Source organism: Canis aureus, chromosome 13 (assembly GCF_053574225.1).
Source record: "Canis aureus isolate CA01 chromosome 13, VMU_Caureus_v.1.0, whole genome shotgun sequence".
Classification (NCBI taxonomy): Eukaryota; Metazoa; Chordata; class Mammalia; order Carnivora; family Canidae; genus Canis; species Canis aureus.
The window spans coordinates 46,493,073-46,516,873 of NC_135623.1; the positions used below are offsets into that span (position 1 = coordinate 46,493,073).

Here is a 23,801-nt window from a genome sequence, read left to right on the forward strand (position 1 = left end):
TCATTTGCTCAACTTTGCCTGCTATTTTGTATAATTCCTGTCCAAGTGGAAATCCTGTTGTAGATAAAGGAGTAAGAAATTAAGTTTGGAGACCTGTGTATTAGTCTCAGCCTCCACTAGTGGAGCTAATAGCTTTAGATAGGTGTGAGCTCCACCTTCATTTGGGGATCAGGGATGGAATTAGAGCTTATGAATGTGATTGTGGTCTACTTGTGAGATCAGATATCCCTGAGAGCTTATCATCTCCTTTTGTATCTGTTTTGGCACTAAGCACAGTGCTAGGCATATTGTAAACGTGTAATAAGTATTTGATGAATTAAAAGCTAAGTATTTGGAGAAGCATGTATATAGACATTTTTCATACAGTTGGAAATTGTTGAGATCTTGAGCATTTTCATGACACATGAAAAAGCATTACCTATGTGATATCACAGATGTGTTAATTACTTTGATCTTGGTAATCATTCTATAATGTATTTGTATATCAAATCATTATGTTTTATACTCCAAATATATACAATATTATTTGTCAATTATTCTTCAAGGAAGTTGGGGCACAATGAAGGTAGAGACGTTTCTTGTTTATCTTGTATTTCTAGCATCAGATGAAATAGTAAGGACCTAGGAGGTATTCAGTAATGTTCGCTGACTCCCTTCTGTTCCTGTTTTTCTTTAATCCTTCTACAGAAATTTATTGAATGTCTTCTAAGTGCCAGCCACTTGGGATACATCAATGAGAGAACACAGTCTAGAGGGGATAGAGTTATATGTGTAGACACTTACAAAGTAATAGGATAATGGCTACAATAAAAAATATGCAGAGTTTCACTGCATGGAGGGGAGGAGAACTTATATCTCCTTGAGAATTGGGGAAGGTACTTCAAATGGTGGTATCTAGACAAGAAAGCATGGAGGGGAGAACTTACATCTCCTTGAGAACTGGGGAAGGTACTTCAAATGGTGGTTTCTAGACAAGAAAGTAGGGCTTAGTAATATTCCATTGTATACATAAACCACATTTTCTTTTTCGATTTATCTTTCGATGGACACTGAGGCTACTTCCACAGTTTGGCTATCGTGGACATTGCTGCTATAAACACTGGGGTGCAGGTGTCCCGGCGTTTCATTGTCTGGGTGACAGGCACTGAGGTGGGCACTTGACGGGATGAGCACTGGGTGTTATTCTATATATTGGCAAATTGAACACCAATAAAGTAAATTTATAAAAAAATAAATTAAAATTAAAATTAAAAAAAAAAGAAAGTAAGGCTTGTCATAGTGGAGCAGGATTGGGGGGTGGAGGAGGTACTCCAGGTGGAGAAGATGGCATACACATGTTTATGGGAGTCGTGACAGCACAACACACACTGTGGGAAGTAGTGTAGGATGGCTGGAGGCAGGTAACAGGAAAAAGGTTGTGGACAGAGAGCTGAGAAATAGATAATTATGGGAGATTATTAGAAGTCAGATCCTGAAGAACCTAACAAGATAGGAAAATTTGAATGGTGTGTGTACTTTTCTAGAAGACTGAAATAAATTCTTTAGGTCCTTTCTTAGTAGTAACAGAGCAATGGCTAATATTTATTGAGGCTTGTTAGAGACAGATTCTAAGCACATGACTTACCTAATCTTTACAGTAGCTCCTTTGCAGTAGATTTTTGTCTGTATCCTTTGTTGACATATGAGGAAATTGAGGCATAGAAATGCAAGGTCTCAGTCCAGACTTGAATCCAGAATCTGTTCTTTTTTTTAATAAATTAATTTTTTATTGGTGTTCAATTTACCAACATATAGAACAACACCCGGTGCTCATCCCATCAAGTGCCCCCCTCAGTGCCCGTCACCCATTCACCCCGACCCCCCACCCTCCTCCACTTCCACCACCCCTAGTTCATTTCCCAGAGTTAGGAGTCTTTATGTTCTGTCTCCCTTTCTGGTATTTCCCACACATTTCTTCTCCCTTCCCTTATATTCCCTTTCACTATTATTTATATTCCCCAAATGAATGAGAACATACACTGTCCTTCTCCGATTGACTTATTTCACTCAGCATAATACCCTCTGGTTCCATCCACGTTGAAGCAAATGGTGGGTATTTGTCGTTTCTAATGGCTGAGTAATATTCCATTGTATACATAAACCACATCTTCTTTATCCATTCATCTTTCAGTGGACACCGAGGCTCCTTCCATAGTTTGGCTATTATGGCCATTGCTGCTATAAACATCGGGGTGCAGGTGTCCCGGCGTTTCATTGCATCTGTATCTTTGGGGTAAATCCCCAGCAGTGCAATTGCTGGGTCGTAGGGCAGGTCTATTTTTAACTCTTTGAGGAACCTTCACACAGTTTTCCAGAGTGGCTGCATCATTTCACATTCCCACCAACAGTGTAAGAGGGTTCCCTTTTCTTCACATCCTCTCGAACATTTGTGGTTTCCTGCCTTGTTAATTTTCCCCATTCTCACTGGTGTGAGGTGGTATCTCATTGTGGTTTTGATTTGTATTTCCCTGATGGCAAGTGATGCAGAGCATTTTCTCATGTGCAAGTTGGCCATGTCTATGTCTTCCTCTGTGAGATTTCTCTTCATGTCTTTTGCCCATTTCATGATTGGATTGTTTGTTTCTTTGGTGTTGAGTTTAAGAAGTTCTTTATAGATCTTGGAAACTAGCCCTTTATCTGATAGGTCATTTGCAAATATCTTCTCCCATTCTGTAGGTTGTCTTTTAGTTTTGTTGACTGTATCCTTTGCTGTGCAAAAGCTTCTTATCTTGATGAAGTCCCAATAGTTCATTTTTGCTTTTGTTTGACAGCTCCCACATTCGGGGCATATATATTGAGGATTGTTAAGTCCTCTTGTTGGATAGATCCTTTAAGTATGATATAGTGTCCCTCTTCATCTCTCACTACAGTCTTCGGGGTAAATTTTAGTTTATCTGATAAAAGGATGGCTAACCCTGCTTTCTTTTGAGGACCATTTGAATGGTAAATGGTTCTCCAACCTTTTATTTTCAGGTTGTAGGTGTCCTTCTGTCTAAAATGAGTCTCTTGTAGACAGCAAATAGATGGGTCCTGCTTTTTTATCCAGTCTGAAACCCTGTGCCTTTTGATGGGGTCATTAAGCCCGTTCACGTTCAGAGTTACTATTGACAGATATGAGTTTAGTGTCATCATGATATCTATTCAGTCCTTGTTTTTGTGGATTGTTCCACTGAACTTCTTCTTAAAGGGGAATTTTAAGAGTCCCTATTAAAATTTCTTGCAGAGCTGGTTTGGAGGTCACATATTCTTTCAGTTCCTGCCTGTCTTGGAAGCTCTTTATTTCTCCTTCCATTCTGAATGAGAGCCTTGCTGGATAAAGTATTCTTGGTTGCATGTTTTTCTCATTTAGGACCCTGAATATATCCTGCCAGCCCTTTCTGGCCTTCCGGGTCTCTGTGGAGAGGTCTGCTGTTACCCTAATATGCCTCCCCATAAAAGTCAGGGATTTCTTGTCTCTTGCTGCTTTAAGGATCCTCTCTTTATCTTTGGAATTTGCAAGCTTAACTATTAAATGTTGAGGTGTTGAATGGTTTTTATTGATTTTAGGGGGGGATCTCTCTATTTCCTGTATCTGAATGCCTGTTTCCCTTCTCAGATTAGGAAAGTTTTCAGCTATGATTTGTTCAAATACATATTCTGGCCCTCTGGCCCTTTTGGCGACCTCGGGAACCCCAATTAACCGTAGGTTTTTCTTCCTCAGGCTGTGGTTTATTTCCCTTAATCTGTCTTCATGGTCTTTTAATTGTTTGTCTCTTTTTTCCTCAGTTTCCCTCTTTGCCATCAACTTGTCTTGTATGTCACTCACTCGTTCTTCCACCTCGTTCACCCTCGTCGTTAGGACTTCTAGTTTGGATTGCATCTCATTCAATTGATTTTTAATTTCTGCCTGATTGGATCTAAATTCTGCAGTCATGAAGTCTCTTGAGTCCTTTATGCTTTTTTCTAGAGCCACCAGTAGCTCTATAATAGTGCTTCTGAATTGGCTTTCTGACATTGAATTGTAATCCAGATTTTGTAACTCTGTGGGAGAGAGGACTGTTTTTGATTCTTTCTTTTGAGGTGAGGTTTTCCTTGTAGTCATTTTGCTCAGTGCAGAGTGGCCAAAAACAAGTTGTATTGGGAAAAGGAGAAAAAGACAGGAGAGAAAGAAGGAAAGAAAAGAGAAAAAAAAAAAGAAAAAAGGAAGAAAAAAGGAAAAAAGAAGAAAAAGAGAAAGAAAAAGAAAGAAAGGGGAAAAAAAGGGTGGGGGAAGAAATCAGAAATCAAAAAGAAAAACAAAAAAACAAAAAACAAAAAACACGGGGGAGTATCTTCTGTTTTTGTGTACTTTAAGTCCCTTGACTTCCCCTGGAACTTGTCCGTCTAGCTGCTCTTCTGGGGGAGGGACCTGTTGTGCTGATTTTCAGGTGTTAGCACTTGGGGGGGCTGCTCTGCCCCCTGCCTGGTGCAGGGCTCAGTGGGGGTTGTTTACCCCGTGAGGCCCAGGAGGAACAACCGCAGTGGCGGGGCCAGCTCTGGAGCCCTGGAGTCAGCTCCTGCAGTAACTACAGAGCTCTCCCGTCTGCAGGGCCTGGAGGCTCCGGGGCGGGGCCGCTGATCTGCTCAGCTGGGGCAGGAGCGTCCTTGCTGTCCTGGGCCCTCCCGGCCTCTGCCTGTCCTGGGGGAGGCCGGATCCTGGGCTGTGTCCCGGCGCCCTGTGCTCTGGGGCCTGCGCTGTTGGATTTGCACTCCCGCCCACAGCCCCCTCCGCGGAGCCGCGGCCCGAGCCCCTCTGAGCTGCTCTGGGTCCCGCTGCGCGCTGCAGCCCTTAGGGAGCTCGGCGCACTCTCCTGGGCGCGCAGGTCCCTGTTAGTGTCCCCGGGAGCCCGAGGACATCCCCGCCCTCCTGGGGTCCTGCTCTAACTCCCTGCGGGCCGCATTCCGCCCGGGAAGGTCGGTGCAGCTCCTACTTCTCCGGGACGGGGCTCTCCTGTCCTGGGGACACTCGCCCCGGCCTCAGCCCGGCTCCTCACGGGGCCCCTCCCCCTTGGACGCCTTTTGTTTCTTTCTTTTTCCCGTCTTCCTACCTTGATAGAAGTGCGAACTCTTCTCACTGTAGCATTCCAGCTGTTCTCTCTTTAAATCTCAGGCCGAATTCATAGATTTTCAGGATGATTTGAAGGTTAATCTAGGTAATTTGGTGGGGACAGGTGATTTGGGGACCCTACTCTTCCGCCATCTCGCCCCTCCTCCCAGAATCTGTTCGTAATCACTACACTATATTTCTATCCGCTGTTTCTATGAGTTCTTTTTTTTCTTTAAAGATTATACATAGAAGTGAGATCATACAGTATTTGTCTTTTTCTGACAAAATGCTGTTTCAATTTTGATAGACTGTATTCAATCTGTAGATTATTTTGGGTAGTATGTACAGTTTAACAATATTCTTCAAATTCATTAGCATGGAATATCTGATCATTTATTTGGGTCTTCTTCAATTTCTTCAGTTTTTTGTGATTTTTCAGTGTACTACTTGGTTAAATTTATTTCTAAATATTTTATTCTTTTTGATGCTACTATTGAGATTGTTCTCTTAATTTCTCTTTCAGATAGTTTGTTAGTGTATAGAAATGTGACTGATTTTTGCATGTTGTTTTGTATTCTGCTATAGGCTTGTCATATGTTTTTATTTTTATTAGGTTGAGGTACATTTCTCTATACTCGGATTGTTGAGAGTTTTATTATGAAAGGATGTTGAATTTTGTCAAATGCTTTTTATGCATCTATTGAAATGATCATATTTTAATCTTTTCATTTCGTCAATGTGGTGTATCACATATATTGATTTGCATATGTTGAAAGCCTGCCTATAGCCAGAATTGGCCTAAATAATTCCAGGAATAAATCCAGGTTGATCATGGTGCATGATCTTTTTAATGTATTGGTGAATTGAATTTGCTAATAATATGTCTGAGGATTTTTGAGGATGTTCATCAGGGATATTGGCCTGTAATTTCCTTTTCTTGTAGTGTCCTTGTCTGGAGTGGTATCAAGGTAATGTTGGCCTCATATAACACGAGTTGAGATGTGTTCTCTCCTCTTTAGTTGTTTTTTTTTTTTTTTTTGAAGAGTTTGAGAATGATTACTATTCATTTTTTAAAAATGTGGGTAATTCCCCAATGAACCCATTTGGTCTTAGATTCTTGTTTCTTAGGAGCTTTTGATTATTGATTTTTATCTCCTTATTAGTAATTAGTCTATTCACATTTTCTGTTTATTTATGATCCAATACTGGTAGGTTTTACATTTCTAGGAATGTATCCATTTTTTCTAGGTTATCTACTTTGTTGGCATACAACTATTTAATAGTAGTTTTCTATTGATTCTTAGTATTTCTGTGTTATCAGTTATAATTCCTCTTTTATATTTAGTTTTCTTTCTTTCTTAGTCTAGTTAAAGGTTTGTCAATTTTGTTGATCGTTTCAAAAAAAACAACTCTCTGTTTCATTGATATTTTGAATCTGTTTTCTTTTCACTCTGATCTTTGTTAGCTTCTTCCTTCTGCTAACTTTGACCTCAGTTGTTTTCCTTTTCTAGTTCTATGAGGTGTAGAGTTAGGTTGTTTATTTGAGATGTTTCTTTTTTCTTTTTTTAAAGATTTTTATTTATTCATGAGAGATACACAAGGGCACAAGAGGCAGAGACATAGGCAGAGGGAGAAGCAGGCTCCGTGCAGGGAGCCTGATGTGGGACTCAATCCCAGGTCTCTGGGATCATGCCCTGAGTCAAAGGTAGATGATCAATCACTGAGCCACCCAGGTGTCTCGAGACGTTTCTTTTTTCTTAATGTAGGTGTTTATCACTACAAGCTTCTCTCTTGGAACTGCTTTTGCTGATCTCTATACATTTAGTATGTTGTGTTACCATTTTATTTGGCTCATATATTCTGATTTCCCTGTTGATTTCGTCTTTGACCTGTTGGTTGTTCAGGAACATGTTTAATCTCTACACATTTGTAAATTTTTTCTTTTTTCTTATAATTAATTTCTAGTTCTATATCATTGTGGTCAGAAGTGATGCTTGATATTATTTCAGTATTCCTAAATTTATTAGGACCTGTTTGTGGCCTAACATATGATCTATCTTGGAGAGTGGTCTATTGCACTTGAGAAGAATTTGTATTCTGTGGCTATTGGATGGAATGTACTGTGTATATCTATTAAGTCCATCTGGACTAACATGTTATTTAGGCCAATTCTGGCTATGGGCAGGCTTTCAACACTGTAACAGATGACAAAACAGTTTTGTCAAAAGAGTGTTTTGTCAAAAGAGTGTTTAGAATGAAAATGTACCTTGCTTTAAGCTACCTCAAATCCTTTTGCTAAATATTTTTGCAAAGTAGGGAATAAATTATTTTAAATGTTAAAGGAAAAATATACATTTACAATTTAAGGCATCTCTGATGGACCTTAAGGTATAAAAATTGTCTGCCAGAGAAATTTTCATTATTAACAGTGTCAGAAATTTAATTAATACTGAAATTAATTAAGATCAATTTTATAACCCAAATCACATTAGTAACCTTCATCATTCTTTTGGAAATAATAATTGTAAATTTGATTAAAAAGTTATATCTCAAAGTGCATATATGTTAATGTCATTTTGTTCTGTTCTTCAAACATTTGTTAAATCAAGGGTTTATACAGCTCAGTATCTAATTGCACCATTATTAGCATAGAGCTGGTCAGTAAATAATTAGTGGGTTGTATTCTATAGTTGGTTTTGATAAATTTTTGGACTTTTCTGAGTTAACATTTGTTTTATGGTCAGTTAAATCAAATATTGGTTAAGGAAATTCAGACAGAACCAACTTCACCATCTGTCTCCTTCCTTGTCCCCTAGGTACACGGGCTTGAACATCTGGGAGGCCATGCTGACTCTGGGGAAAGCTCATTATCAGTGTTGGTGGCCTGGGATAGGCTGATAGACCAGGGTATTGGAATCATTAGCAAAAATATTAATGTGATTAAGGAGAGATGGGAACCTGGATTAGTATTTTATTTCTATGGTAAGAAATTGCCACACACTTGGTGGCTGAAAATGACACAAATGTATTATCTGAAAGTTCTTCAAAGGTAGAAGTTTGACACAGTTCTCAATTGCCTAAATCAATTTTTTTTTGGAGGCTCTGGAGAATTTGTTTCCCTTCCTTTTCCAGTTTCTAGAGCTGCCACATTCTTTGCCTTGTGGCTGCTTCCATGAGCCAGCAGTAGAGCATCTCTCTTTGACCCCAGCCACAAAAGGCTGTCTGCTTTTAAGGACTGATGATGAGATTGGGTTTCCCCATATAACCCAACAAAATCTCCCTCATATCAAAGTCCTTAATCAAGTTGCAGATTCCTCTTTGCTATGTGTAGGTATCATATTCACAGATTCCAGGAAAGCCATTATTCTACTGGCTGCAGGACCTGAATTCAGTGTATTGGATTCACTGTTTGCAGTTCCTGTGCTCATTTCCCATCTTCTCATTCTTCAGCTTCTTGTGTTTTGGCATCCACTTCTGTCTCACTTCATTTTAAACCTTTCTCTCGTCCATTCTCAACTTCTTTGACCTTTCTTTAGCATGCAGTCAGCCCAGTTGACTCCCTTCTACTGAAAGCAATATTGCTGTGTGAGGTAGTCAGGCTGCCTGAGTTCAAATGATGGCTGTGGCACTTATGTGTGACCTTGGGTAACTTACACACTATTTCTATACATTAATTTTCTCATCTGTAAAATTGAAATCAATAATATGTATGTCCCACATATGGTTGACACAATGTTTAAATGAGTTAATATATTTATTACTCTTAGAATGATGCCTGGCATATGATAAATCCTCAACAAGTGCTATTGTCACTGTTGTTTTGGTTACTCCCCTTCTAGAAGTTCCCTCAAGACTTATCTGAGTTCTCATTTCTTCTCTACAAAAAGTATAGTATCTCTCAGAGCTTTAGCATTAATCTGTCTCCTTCAGTGGCCCCTTCAGTGCAGTTCTAGGCAAAGAACTCCAGCCAGAAAGATTTCCAAACTCCACACCTCTATTTCTGGCAGTGCTGGGTGAACATTTTATTTAGATGTCCAAATCCAGAGTATGGCTTAAAATTAATACCTTGGAAAAGGCTTATTTTTCCAGGGGGAGCCAGAGAGCTAGAATATCCAAAACTTAACTCAACATCTTGCCTATCAAATATCCCATCTGTTTTTATTTCTGTTACTATCTCCAGATCCAAAGTTAATTTTGATTCTCTCCTCACACCCCTAAACCTCAAAAAGTTATCCTTAAATTCTATGGAATCTACTTTCAGCCTCTCTTGAATCTGTTTGTGTCCTTACTACACTGTTCTGACCCAGAACCCTGTGTTCTTACTGTGATCTCTTTCCCCAGTTGAAGTAGTCAATCTCTTCCTAAATCTCTGTTCTAGTGATGCACCCTCCCAACCTTGCTCACATATCTTCAGTGATTCCTCACTGTCCTAAAAAGAAGATTATACTCTTAGTGCAGCATTCAAGGCTCTTGACAAAATGTCTAAAAAAATTTAAAATTCCATACAAAAGTCAGTTGTTATTACTTTCAGTCTAAAGAGCCAATGTTAACTGCTCACACGTCTTAAACATGCTTGAAACTGGACACCTTTTCCTTCCATGAATTAATTTTGTTCTTTCTTTTTTTAAGATTTTATTTATTCATGAGAGTCACACACAGAGAGAGAAGCAGAGACATAGGCAGAGGGAGAAGCAGACTCCATGTAGGGAGCCCGATGTGGGATTTGATCCTGGAATTCCAGGATCACGTCCTAACCGCTGAGCCACCCAGGCATCCCCATTTTGTTCTTTCATACCCTGTTGCCAGGAATGCTCTTTCCCTTCATCTTTGCCTATCCACATAACTCTGAGTGGGGAATGCTACAGCCAATGGACCAAGCCTGACCCATTGCCTGGTTTTAAAAGTAAAACTTTATTGGAACTCAGCCACATTCCTTTGTTTATATATTGTCAATGGCTGCTTTGGGGCTATACCAGCAGAGTTGAGTAATTGCAACAGAGATCATATGGCCCACAAAGCCAAAAATATTTACTATACAGCTCTTTACAGGAGAAGTGTGCTTGGAGTGCACATAGTCTGAATCATACCTCCTTGTGGTCCTTTTACCTCTCCCTTTTGTTAGAGTAACTTCTATATACTTTTTTTTTTCCTTGCAGGGGCACAGATTCTGCCCCCATCATCCTTGTTTCTGTCATTAGGCCTAAGATAGAGTGTAGAGCTCATTGTCAGTAGACACAAGTTACTTTGTTAAAAGAAAAAAAGAAATTTTTTTAACTAAATTTTTGCTCATTTGTCTAAATGACCAAAATCTTATTTAAAGTAATGTTCCTTTTAGGGGATTAGTGTTTATCATTTGATGTTCCTGGAAATAAACCATTTTGTTTCACTTCTAGAACATTTTATTGACTGCTAAGTTAAAGTTGAGTCCAAGGATCTTAAGGTCTAATATTATGCTATTTAAGTTGCTCACTTGGTGATATCACTTAATAAGTGGTTCCACTGAAATTTAGGAATTGTAGTGTTCACTTTTTCACAATGTGTGGATTTTACCAGGTGAAGTAGATACCTAGTTTCTTGGTTATTTTTGTTGCCTGCCCCCAACTCTATGTACTTGGATGTAATAACATTTGACAACACCACTCTATTATGAAAAATGCCAAATAGTTAAATTTGTTTTAGGTCAACCAGAGATGCCTTTTCACTAGCTGCTTAAGGAAAGCCCAAATGACCTGATCTTTTTTTTTTTTTTTAAACCCAGAAAGTGTTGATCTTTCTCCAGATGACATTAGAAGCCCTAGCTCTTTGCTGCTTTAGGACTAGGGTATGTCTCCTCTGTCAGACTTCGAGCTCTGTGAGTGTAAGGACTTTATCCCTTAATCTCTGAATCCTTGAATCCTTGGTGCTTAGCATAGTGAGCTCTTAACAAATGTTTGCTCCATGAATCAATCAATGAACAATGGAAAGTCTCAAAAAGAGCTCTTTCCCAAGGTATTAATTTTAAGCTATACTCTTGTAATTGCTTACTTCCATCTTGTTTACATCCTAAAATATAATCTATGACAATTTTCTGTTAGAAGTTTTATATCTGTGTATGGGGTGGGGGGAGTAGAGGGGAAGTACATTGTGTCTAAGGCCACAGAACACAAAGAAAACCCTTAAACTTTCATGAGATGACAATAATTCCATAGCCATTTTCTCATTGCTTCCCTGAGTGAGAATGTAAAAATACAGGTAAGTTAAATATCACAGGATGAGGTGAAGTGAGAAATCCAGGGTTTAGATTAGACTTCAGAGTAGTAAAGAAAAAGAAAGATGACTAAAATGTCATAAAACAACAAAGTCTTAGGGGGCAAAGGTGAAGGATAGCACACATGAAGTTTTTGAGAACCTTCCAGGGAAGTTTTCCATGATGATATTGTTGACTGATGAAGATGTAGAACCTTTAAGTATTAAAATCAAAAGGGATGGATTTCTGAGTCTCTGATAACCAAGGCTCAAGAGAAAACAGAATTCTAACCAATGAACATATTTTAATAAAGGGAATTCTTATGTTGCAAAGGAGGGGTTGTGTTAAGGAAGTTAAGAGTAGTGAAGCACTCAGGGTCTAGCAATAGTTGGGGCTTCACTATTTGTAAAGAAACAAGGGTAATATTAGAGCCTACCCGAAGGAAAGCCATGGAAAAAGGGGCCCTCCAATAGGAGTAGATCTTGTAGAGGACCCTTAGAAGTGCTGAAATAGGGAGGGGTCAGAGAATAAGTAACTCAGACAAAATTATGCAAGCACATTTCATGTCTCTGGTCTAAAGATGGGTTTGAAGGAGAGAAACCCTGATAATTTATCTCCAGCACTTTATTTGAATTTAGTAATGCTGGTTACACATTCTTACAGACTTATCCATTCTGATTCTGTAAATTTTTTATGTAGACACTGAGCCAAGAGTTAAATCTGGGTAGTATTATATCTAATCCTTAGCATTTTGGTCTTTTTTTCAAAGTGCTTGAATGCCAGGTTCATGTAGTATTAGATAGACAACTGTCACAAAAAAATTACAAACAACAATAACTTGGCAGTTTTGATGTCTTTTGATATGTTGGTACTGCTAGATTTGTGTAATATGCTGATGCCAGGCCATCAAATGGCCTATTACAATGCAGGGAGACCAAACAGAAGATTACATGACACACCCAAGGACCAGAGAAGGTTGGATTGTAGCTAATCCTTTTGTTAGGTCTACTAAGACTAAACAGTGCTCCATCATCAGGCCTCCAAAGGGGTCTCATATGGGTTACATCTCAGCATCTGTGACTGCTCCCTGGAAGGCACTCACATTCAGTTACCCACCATTTCTGATACTCAAAGCTCCTCATAATGTTTGCTGTGGGTTCACCTGAGCTCATCATGATGGAGGTTGCAAAATTCTGCCCCCTGTAATGTACATATACCTAAGATGATAATAATTGGGGTGCACCTTTGGCTATATGCAATCTATGTGTTTGAGTCTTCTTTATCCCAAGGATATGGGAGGGTATCAGCCTATTTTATAAAATATTTTGTAACATGTATTTTGAACCCAATAAAAAGAAGATACTAGAAAAGCTCCAGAAGTTTGGGAAAGCAATTCTAAGCCTGAGAAGCAGCCAGGAGAATTTTCACCTCTGTTCTCATAAGTGTTTTGGAAAGAGGAAGTGCTGGATTTGTTCTCTACTCTGCAGTTAAATCTGAGAAAAAGAGGAAACTAGAAATAAATATCCCCTTGCACAAATTACTTTTTTTCTTAATCAGGAATACGTAAGTTTTATATTTTGCTTATGGTAGTGACATTCAAAACATAGGTTTTCATTGGTTTGAAAAGTAAATTATCTAAGAAATGACAAGGAGAGTGATGCAACACAGAGACGGTATGGCTGCAAGTTGTAAAACATCTACAGAGCTGCAGATGTTCCTGTGGCACAGAGTTCTTCTGAATCACAGGAGTGACATTTAGATGAAAGCAAATCACTTTTACATGGGTGCACTTCTACTTTGCAATGCATCTAGAGCTAGTGCAGTTGGAAGTGGGCCAGAGAGAAAGAGCACCAAAGAATTTTATTTTATTGAGAAAAGTACTCACATTTTAGATAGGATTTTACGGAAAATATATGAGGTATTTAAAAGAGGTCTGAGCTTGTTTCTCTTATCAAAATATTAAATATTTACTGTGTTTCTGTGGACTCATCGAATTTCTCAGGAGAAGGATTCAAACCAAGTAGGAAAGATAGATTTGAAATTTGGGAGGTAGAGCAAGAATGACTTTGGGAGGTAACCTCATGAAGGCAACAGCTGGAGACATGAAATTTGCAAGATCACTTGGAGAGAGGATGGAGAGAAAAATAGCAAAGTCAAAACCTTTGGAACCCCCCCTCCCTGTGGTAGGCTGATAATGGTCCCCAAATATACATCCATGTTCTAATCCGTAGACCTTGTGGAAGTGATCTTATTTGGAAAGAGTTTGTAGATGTCATTAAGGACCTTAAGATCAAGATATTATTTTGTTTTATCCAGGTGGCTCCTAAATGCCAACAGGCATGTCCTTATAAGAGAAAGGCAGAGGGAGATAGGAGGTGATGAGACAATGGAGAGAGACATTGGAGCGATGTTGTCACAAACAAGAAATACCAAGGAATGCAGCACCCATGAGAGGCTAAGAGAAGCAAGGAGAAAATTCCACCTACAGAACTTCTGGAGAAATCACAGTCCTCCTAACACCTTGATTTCAGATGTCTAGCCTCCAGAACAGGGTGATAATAAATTTCTGTTGTTTCAAGCCACCAGAGCAGTGGTAATAAGTTATGGTAGCCCAAGGAAACTAACACCCCACCCCACCCCTGCCCTTGGAGAACAAGGGAGAGAAGAGAGTTTACAGTTAGGAGAGGGAGTGGTGAGAAGTGTGCATGTCATGGAAACCAAAGGAAAAGTTTAAAAAACAGATGGGTAGGGGCAATGGTATTAAATTCCAGGGCCTAAGGGGTAAGAGTGAAAAGTTCAGGGAAGTCACTGATAGGATAAACTTTTTTTTAAAAAGATTTGTATTTATTTATTCATGAGAGACATAGAGAGAGAGAGAGAGAAAGAGGCAGAGGGAGAAGCAGGCTCCATGCAGGGAGCCCGATGCGGGACTCGATCCTGGGTCTCCAGGATCCTGCCCTGGGCTGAAGGCAGCGCTAAACCCCTGAGCCACCCAGGCTACCCTGATAGGATAGAGGGCAGTGATGACCTCTGCCTTGCACTGAACACCTGCTGTATGGTGAGCACTACCCTAAGTACCTTGCAGGTATTAACTCATTCTCGTGACTCTGTGAGGCAAAAACTGTTAAAACTGTTATTATCCCCATTTTATAGGTGATTAAACTGAGGCACAAAAGATCAAATAACTTGCACAGGTAAAATAGATAGGGAATGGTGGACTAGCCAAAAATTGGACCCAGAAACCCTGACCCCAGCATTCACATTTTAATATCTACTATGCTTGCTCTCTTCACCTCTAAAGGTGTGTGTTTCTCAAGGTTCTGCTTCCATATCTTTTATCAAGTAAGGTAGATAGGTCTCAAGGGAAAAGGTACTTTTTTTGTTGTTGTTGGAAAGATATGTGGAGGTAGAAAGGTGGAAAGATTACAAACTTAACATAGCTTGGGTTCCACCTTCTCAGCAGTGTGCATTGGGGAAGAAGCTGTGTGCTGAAGCAAGGGAAAGCAGCCAAGTTTCAGGCCTAAAAGACTCTAGGAAAGATGATGAGTATATAGTGATACAGGAAGCATGAAATTAAAAATTGGTTGCACAGGTCAACATACTCAATGCCTTTTCCTTGACTGGTTTTTGAATCTGCTCTACCTATGCCCAGCAAGTCTTTGCACCATGTGGTATGCATTGTGCAGAGGGAGAAGGAACCAATGGCAAACTGTCATCCCACGTCTCTGTATGGAGTGTACTTTGTTCAGAGCTGAGGAAGGAATCTGGGAAGTACACAGATCCTTGCCCTTAGAGACTCTTGAGATAGTTGGAGAAATGGGACAGCCATGTGCTGACAGGTGAATGAGAGTCTAAGAGTACTACATGGTAAAGTCTCACTGCACGATTGGAGACAGAGTATTTATTGACTCAGAGCTAGAGGGACTGGAAGGGCTTCAAGGGGAAGGTGCAGTTTGGGCTGGTTCTTTTTGACTAAGGCATTTGATAGCTGGTCAGAAACGAGGAAGATATTTCAAAATGGATGGAAAAGAGATGGTTTCATAAGAGTTTGGGTCATAGGAGTGTCAGTATACCATACCTTCTAATCTTGCCTTGTTAAATTATTTAGAACCACTGTAGACTTAACACAGCATTTGTAGGGGCACCTCGGTAGCTCAGTCAGTTAAGTGTCCAACTCTTGATTGGCTTAGGTTATGATCTCAGGGTTGTGAAATTGAGCCCTGCATCAGGCTCCACACTGGGCTTGGAGCCTGCTAAAAACTCTTTTCTTCCTCAGCCCCTACCCCCCTCCCCCTCTAAAACAAAACAAAACAAACAAAAACACCCACACAAAAACAGCCTATGTATTGCCTGGCATTCAATTAATTTAATTAAGTTAATTAAATTAATCAGGCTACGTGCTATAGTGGAAAAAACTAGTGTTAAAATTTGTTACTCACTTGTGTGACTTTGGACAAATAACTTTGCCTCTTGAGCCTCAGGTTTCCTATCTGTAAAATGTAGATACCAATTCTCTGTCTTGTAGGATTGGGGTGAGGCATTAATGGGTTAATAATCAATATTTGGTGCAGTACCTGGCATTTAATACATAATCAGCGTCAACGCTTTTTTCCAAAGTAATTAAGAACAAATTGGATGATGCAATTTATTGACTGACAATTCATTTCTGAATGTGTAACTGCTAAGTCTTCAATAAATGTTAACTTTTCATGTCTGGAGTATATTTGACATATTACATGCTATTGGTTTACATATCTCTCTCCCCCATAGACTTAGCAATTGTATGAAGAGAGCTCTGATGGACCAGGTCCTTTATCTGCACCTCTGAGAAATCTTAATTTCTGGAGGACTATATGGATTTGCTGAGGCAGTAAGGATTCCTCCCTAATTCCAGTATAACATACCCATCTTCCCCATATCCATCTTCACCTGACCATACTCATGATTTTTTTTGACATTTTCCCCCTGATCTACATTATTATATTTTTAATATAGAATTCAATAATTCCAAGTACCTAGACCATTTATTTCCACAGTGTAATTTTTATTGTCATTTCTAACATTTTATACTACCTTGAAGGGAGTTTTATAAGAACTGGAAGTGCCACACTGAGTCACAGTCCTGGTTCCATTAGCCTAGTAATCCTCTGAAATAGGTACAAGGAGACGTGTTTTTTCAAGAGTGGTCCGTTTCATGGTTGCAGACTCAGACTGCATGTACTGTCTGATGTTGCCTTAAAATATCTGCTAGCCCCTCATCTGTCACCTGAAAATTTATCTGCATTCTTTTGGAGTCTTGGTGTGTCTACAGATGTTTGTTTTGCATCTCTCTGGAAATATGGAACATACAACCATAGTAGGGAGCAGGCTAGGAGTAGAAGGCTCACACCTGTTGCACCTGAGAAAATCATAATATCTCTGACATGACCCATGATTGCTGATTTACAATATACCTCTGGGAAGGCTTTTATTTCCTTCATTTCTGGGTTTTTAGTAGACTTCTTACTGTGGCCTCCCAGTACTGATAATAAGTAGACTGTTTCTCCCTGTCGGTCTCAGTTTGTTCATCCATATAAGGCACCAAATTAATTAGCCAACCACTAAAGTAGCTTCCAACTCTAAATTTTTACCTTCATATTTCAAGATATTCTCCTCTTAATAAAAAATTCTGTGATTTGGTGAAGCTCAGCTTTCCTCCATCAGATAGCATGATTCCTGACCATGTTCCCCTGGCTGATTGGCATTAAATAAGGCTAATACCTTTCCTTGGCTTTTTTAAAAGATCTGAATTTAGTCTTCTCAGAGTTTGAATTCCAGCTCTGTCTTCATAGGACTTCTTTGGACAAAACTTATCTTTAATATTTCACCAAGGCTTCTAAAGTTATTTTCCAATTCTCTTTTTCATCAGTAATTTATTACTGGGAAATCTGTAGTGAAGAACTTTATCTTATCAACCGTCTGGTTACCTTGAAATATAGTTAGTAAGGGAAAAGCAGGGATAGATGCTTCTTTCCCTTTATCAATTTTCTGAATAACGAATTGGTATTTTAGCAAACTCTAATGGTGATCAATGTGTGTTCTTTTTTAAAAATCTTTTGCTTATTTTATTTTAAAATATCTTGAATTTTTTATATGGTTCATATGAATCAGTAGGTATAGTCCATATTGATACAATCAATGCAAGTCAACATGATCAATATTGTTTTTGATGAGATTTACATGATGTCTAGAGCTTGCTTTAAACTACTGTAGCACCAGGGGTGTCTCAGTGACTCAGTCAGTTAAGTGGTTAAGCAGGTGCCTTCAGCTCTGGTCATGACCTCAGGGTCTTAGGCCCCACGTTGTGCTCAGCACTCAGCTAGAAGTCTGCTTCTCCCTCTGCCCCTCCCCCCTGCTCATGTGCACTCTTTCTCTCAAATAAATAAAATCTTTAAAACAAAAACAAAAACTAGCACCTAAGAAGCAAATCAACAAAGGGAGTGGAACGGAAAAAACAAGATGAGAAAAATCTTTTTTTCTCTCCAGCTTTATGGAAAAGTGATATTTGTTGAAGCTAGGTGATGATTACATGGGGTTTATTATTCTATCCTTTTTGCCTTTAGTATGTTTGAAATTTTCCTGGATAACTTGCTCTAAAAAGTTATGTAATTTTAAGATTACCAGAGGCCTAAATCTGAGTTCAGCCTTCAGCTCTGGTCTGTACATGAATGCTGTGGAAAAAGTTGCTTGATTTTTTTTTAATTAAAATTTGCTTGGGGACTCCCAGGGAAGATGCCAGAGTAGCAGGACTCTAAATTCATCTCATCTCACAGATACAACTAGAATCATACTCACTTCAGAACAAGCAACCCAGAAAAGGACCCAAAGACTGGCCAAACAAAATCCACAACTAAATGTAATGAAGAGGTCACATCAAGAGAGTAGGAAGGACAAGGACTTGGTGGGAACCTAAACCCCATGAATCTAACTGCTGAGGGGAGGGAGCCATGGGTCAAGAGAGGGGTGAGAAACAGACTGACTAGGGAGCGTATAAGGGAAAGAGAAATCCCTATAGCATTTGGCTCTGAGAATCAGGGCTGAATTTTGTGAGTACTGACCATCAGCAGGACTTACAGCTTGGAACCTGAAAAATCAGCTAGCTCTGCTCTCAGAGCCCAGAGGGCAATAGGAAGCTGAGCCCTTGCCCTTAAAGAGACAGCACCGCAAACAGCCTCTGAAGATATAAGCAGTTTGAAAAGCATCTGGAGCTTACAGGAAGTATAGTTACTAATCTGAGTTAGCTGAGAGACTTTTCCAGAAGCAAAGGAGCTGGCAGATGCCATTTCCTTTCCCTACCCCTCATCATAAACAGCTACCTGTGGGAACCAGCATGGCACCAGCACTCCCCCATAACTTGCTTACACTGTGCCCTGCCCCTCCAACCAATCCTGTCTCAGTCCCAGTGCTGTAGATTCCATCCCTGAGAAGACTCACACAAACCTTGCCAACATTATATCCCATGACCCCCTAAGGAAGATGTGGGTGCTTTGTTAAAACTGCATTTCTCATCTGAGGTGTTCGTGGAATAGCCAGGTTGGCCCAGGTCTCTAATAGCACTGTGCATCCCCTGCGGAGGAGGACCAGCACTACTTAGTTAAAAAGTGTACAGCTGGCTCACTACTTTCAAGAGCAAGAGATGTAGCTGACTTCCCAAACACACAGAAACAGACACAGAGAACTAGACAAAATGAAGAGATAGAGGAATATGTCACAAAGAACAGGACAAAACCACAGCAAGAGACCTAAGAGAAATGGATGTAAGTAACATGCCTGAGAGACAATTTAAAATAATGGTCATAAAGACACCCACTGGATTTGAGAAAAGAGTGGAAGACCTCAGTGAGACCCTTAATACAGAGATAGAAAACATGAAAAAGAACCAATCAGAGATACAGAATGCAGTAAATGAAATTAAAAATAAACTTGATGGAATAAATAAGCTGGAAGAAGCAGAAGAATGAATTGACTAGAAGACAGAGTAATGACAAGTAATAAAGCTGAAAATTTGAGAGAAAAAATAATTTATGTAAAACAAGAATAGACTTAGGGAACTCAGTGACTCCATCAAGCATAATAATATTGCACTATAGGAAACCTAGAAGGCCGAGAGAGAAAGGGAGACAGAAAATTTATTTGAAGATATAGTAGCTGAAAACTTCCCTGACCTGGGAAAGGAAACAGATATCCAGATCCAGAAGGCGTAGAGATCCCCCAACAAAATCAACCAAAGGTGGTCCACACCAAGATACATGGTAATCAAAATGGTAAAAATTAGCCATAAAAAAATTTAAATGTGGGATGCCTGGGTGGCTCAGTGGTTGAGCATCTGCCTTTTGCTCCGGGCATGATCCTGGGGTCCTGGGATCGAGTCCCTCATCAAGCTCCCTGCAAGAGCCTGCTTCTCTCTCTGCCTGTGTCTGCCTCTCTCTGTGTCTCTCATGAATAAAAAAATAAAATCTTTTAAAAAATATTTAAAAGCAAGAGAAATCAGTTACAAACAAGGGAGTCTGTGTAAGGCTATCCATGGATTTTTCAGCAGAAACTTTGCAAGCCAGAAGAGAGTGGCATGATATATTCAAAGTGCTGTGAAGGAAAAGTCTATAGCCAAGAATACTCTATCCCGCAAGGCTATCATTCAAAATAGAAGGAGAGATAGAGTTTCAGAGATAGACAAAAACTAAAGGAGCTCATGAGCACTAAACCAGCCGTACAAATAATATTAAAGGGGACTCTTTAAGTGGAAAGGAGAGACCAAAAATGAGAATATGAAGAGTAGGAAACACAAAAGCTGTAAAAATAAGTATCTCTGTAAAAAATCAGTCAAGGGATCCATGAAAGGATATAAACTATGATACCATGTAACTAAAACATGGAGAGGAATAAAAAATGAGTTTAACTTAAGTGACTATCAACTTAATATAGACTACCATGTGCATAAGATATTATCTACAAACCTCATGGTAACCACAAATCAAAGCCTGCTAATAGATATGCAAAGAATAAAGAGAAAGGACTCCAAATACATCAATAAAGAAAACTAATAAACCATGAAAGAAAGAGAAGAAAGGATCTAGAAAAACTACAAAAACAACCACAAAACAAGTAGCAAAATGGCAGTTAATACATATCTATCAATAATTACCTTGAATATAAATGGACTAAATGCTCTAATCAAAATAATACAGTGATAGTGGATAAAAAAACAAGACCCATCTATATATTGCCTACAAGAGATTCATTTCAGACCTAAAGACACTTGCAGATTGAAATTGAGGGGTTGGAGAAACATTTATCATGCAAATGGTTGTCAAAAGAAAGCTGGAGTAGCAATATTTAAATCAAAGTCTGTAAAAAGATACAAAGAAGGACACTATATAAGTAAAAGCAAATATATACTATTGGGACTACATCAAAATAAAAAGTTTCTGCACAGCAAAGGAAACCATCTGCAAAACTAAAACGCAGCCTACTAATTGGGAGAGGATATTTGCAAGTGGCATATCAGATAAAGGGTTAGTATCCAAAATATATTTAAAAACTCAACACCTAAAGCCCCTCAAAATGGGCAGAAGACATGAATAGACATTTCTCCAAAGAAACAGACACATGAAAAGATGCTCAACATCATTCATCATCAGGGAAATGCAAATCAAAACTACAGTCAGGTATTACCTTACACCTGTCAGAGTGGCTAAAATCAACAACACAAAAATAAGTGTTGGTGAGTATGTGGAGTAAGGGAACCCTTTTATACTGTTGGTGGGAATGCAAACTGGTGAAGCCACTGTGGAAAACAGTATGGAGATTCCTCAAAAGTTAAAAATAGAACTACTGCATGATCCAGTAATCGTACTACTGGATATTTACCCAAAAAATACAAAAACACTAATTCAAAGAGATTCGTGCATCCCTGTGTTTTTTTTTTGCAGCATCATCTACAATAGCCAAATTATGGAAACAGCCCAAGTGTCCACCAATTGATGAATGAATAAAGATAGGGGCACCTAGGGGGCTCAGTGGTTGCGCGTCTGCCTTTGGCTGAGGTCGTGATCCTGGGGTCCTGGGATCGAGTCCCGCAATGGGCTCCCCATGGGGAGCCTGCTTCTCCCTCTAACTATGTCTCTGCCTCTTTGTGTCTCTTGTGAATAAATACATAAAATCTTAAAAAAAGAAGATGTGATATATATAATAGAATATTATTCAGCCATAAAAGTATAAAATCTTGCCATTTGCAACAACATGGATGGAGCTAGAGAATATAATACCAAGTGAAATAAGTCAGAGAAAGTGAAATACCATGTGATTTCACTCATGTGGAATTTAAGAAACAGATGAGCAGAAGAAAAAAAGATAAACCAAGAAACAGACTCTCAGTGATAGAGAACAAACTGATGGTTACCAGAGGTGAGGTGGGTGGCGGGATGGGTGATATAGGTGATGGGGATGAAGGAGGGCACTTGTGATGAACACTGGGTGATGTAAGGAATTGTTGAATCACTATATTGCACACCTGAAACTGCTATAACATTGTATATTAACTACTGGAATTAAAATATTTTTTAAAAAGAGAGAAGAATTGCTTGATTTTTATTGGAATTCCAATTTAGGAACTCAGCAACAGTTAACTAATCCAAATAAGTGCATATTTTCCCAGAATTTTGGAAAGAATTTTAATATTTGAAATTATGGGATTTTCATTCCTAAAACTCTTGTCATGATAACTGAGGATATCCACTTTGGAATGAAATAATGTTCAGTGAATAATGAAACGTGAAAATCAATCAGTATCAGAATTCTAGTGTTATTAGCGTCCCTTGAGTATTTGAACTGTAGTTACTTATGCTGTCTGTATTTCATGCCAGAAAATAATTTGGCATTTTAACCATTCAGAACTTACTTCTTTAATGATAATGGTGCTATTTCTCATTCCAGGTTTAAGTTTATCTATTCATGGGGCTGAAAAACGTTTGCAAATCCATCAACGGCGAAGTGTGGCAAGCCGCCCAGGGTCCCGTCACCTGCCCGTGGTCAGGCATTCCTCACTTCCACCAGGCCAAAGGTCAATAAAAATGGAGGCAAGCTCTTCTGGAATCACTAATGGGAAAACCAAAGTCTTCCATCCAGGTAACGTGTGGGTAATGTTCCACAGAGACCCATGTTGGTAGCAACCTAATATTGCCTGCCTTATGTTTTTATTCCAGTTGAAATTACCTTTTTCTTTTTTTATGTTTATTTTTTTAAACTTGCCTTTTTAAAAAGTCTTATTTTTTCCCCCCTCTTTTCCCTTTGGTCTATGGTAAATGTCACCAAGACCAATAAGGAGAGAAATAGCTTGATGTGTCAAAAGGTTAAGGCTACATTCTACCTATGGTAGTATAGAATCTAAATGGAAATCTGAGCAAACTCTTAGTTCAAAAAAGCTTGGTGTATAATAAAACAAAATAGAGATTTGGCCATTCTCTTGATAATTTGCTCTAAGATAGTCCAGGGAAAAAAATCAAGGTAAAAATGTCCACTTTGAAACCTGAGTTATTTGGCTTGCCTTGGCTATAATGTCTGGAGATGAAGATGAAGACTGGAGTTGTATTAAGTTTCAAGGCTCTGGAAAACATCTGTGATTTCTTAAAAATGTTAAAATGAGTCTATTTAAAATAGATAATTTCAATTAAAAGATTTTATCTGCTTGTTTGGATGAGAAGCTCATCTAAGCATTCACTCATTTGTTCATTCAGTGAATTTATCAAGTGTCTTCTGTATGCCAGGCATTGTTTTGGGTGCTGAGAAAACATCAGTGAATAAGGCCATGTTTCTGCCTGTCTGATTCATAGAAACATTGAATTGTAAGGCAGTTCAGAAGTCCTTTAGTATAATTGTCACCTGATCCTGATTGTCTGTGTTATGTTGTGGCAGGTGGCCACCCAGCCCCATCTAAAGCTGAGCCTCCATCTCTCGATATGACATACCATTTTTCTCTCAACTTATAACCTTGTGTCCTAACCTCACTGTGTATCCCAGAGCTACTAGGCATGAATTACTGCAGATGCCTTATCCTTCATCTCCAAATTTATCTCTGCTTACTTTCATCCTACTTCTTTTTCCTCCAGTTTTCAGGAAGTGAAGGTCTTTCTCAAATTTTCAAGACCAAGCCTTACGTATGACCTTGGCCACCTCTCCTCACTTGAACCTCACTCAGGAGAATGTGTACCCTCATTCTTGTCACTTCCCCCTCCCATGCCTTTGACTGAAGAAGGCTTAAGCTTCTCCCATTCTTCTTGTTTTCATTTGACAACTGAACTTTCTTCTGCTATGTTTCTCCTCTAAAAGAATAATCTAGTCTTGTTTTCTCTTCTTTCTCACTTCCCTTCGACTCTTGAACCTAATACAATCTGGTTTCGAGATTCTTCACTCTGTCATAGATATTCTTGAGGCCCT

The 23,801-nt window shown here is 39.1% G+C and overlaps 1 protein-coding gene across 10 annotated transcripts in view; it reads left to right on the top strand.

Moving 5' to 3' along the window:
• ANO4 (anoctamin 4) overlaps window positions 1-23,801 on the top strand; it is a 405,675-nt gene that overhangs the window by 153,388 nt on the left and 228,486 nt on the right. For all 10 annotated transcript variants that reach the window (XR_013350859.1, XM_077846039.1, XM_077846035.1 and 7 more), the window contains one exon: window positions 22,302-22,493. Coding sequence is in view for 9 of the 10 variants with exons in the window: in XM_077846033.1 (XP_077702159.1) it covers window positions 22,302-22,493 (192 nt within the window). In the remaining variant the exon portion in view is untranslated. The remainder of the gene's footprint in view (window positions 1-22,301; window positions 22,494-23,801) is intronic.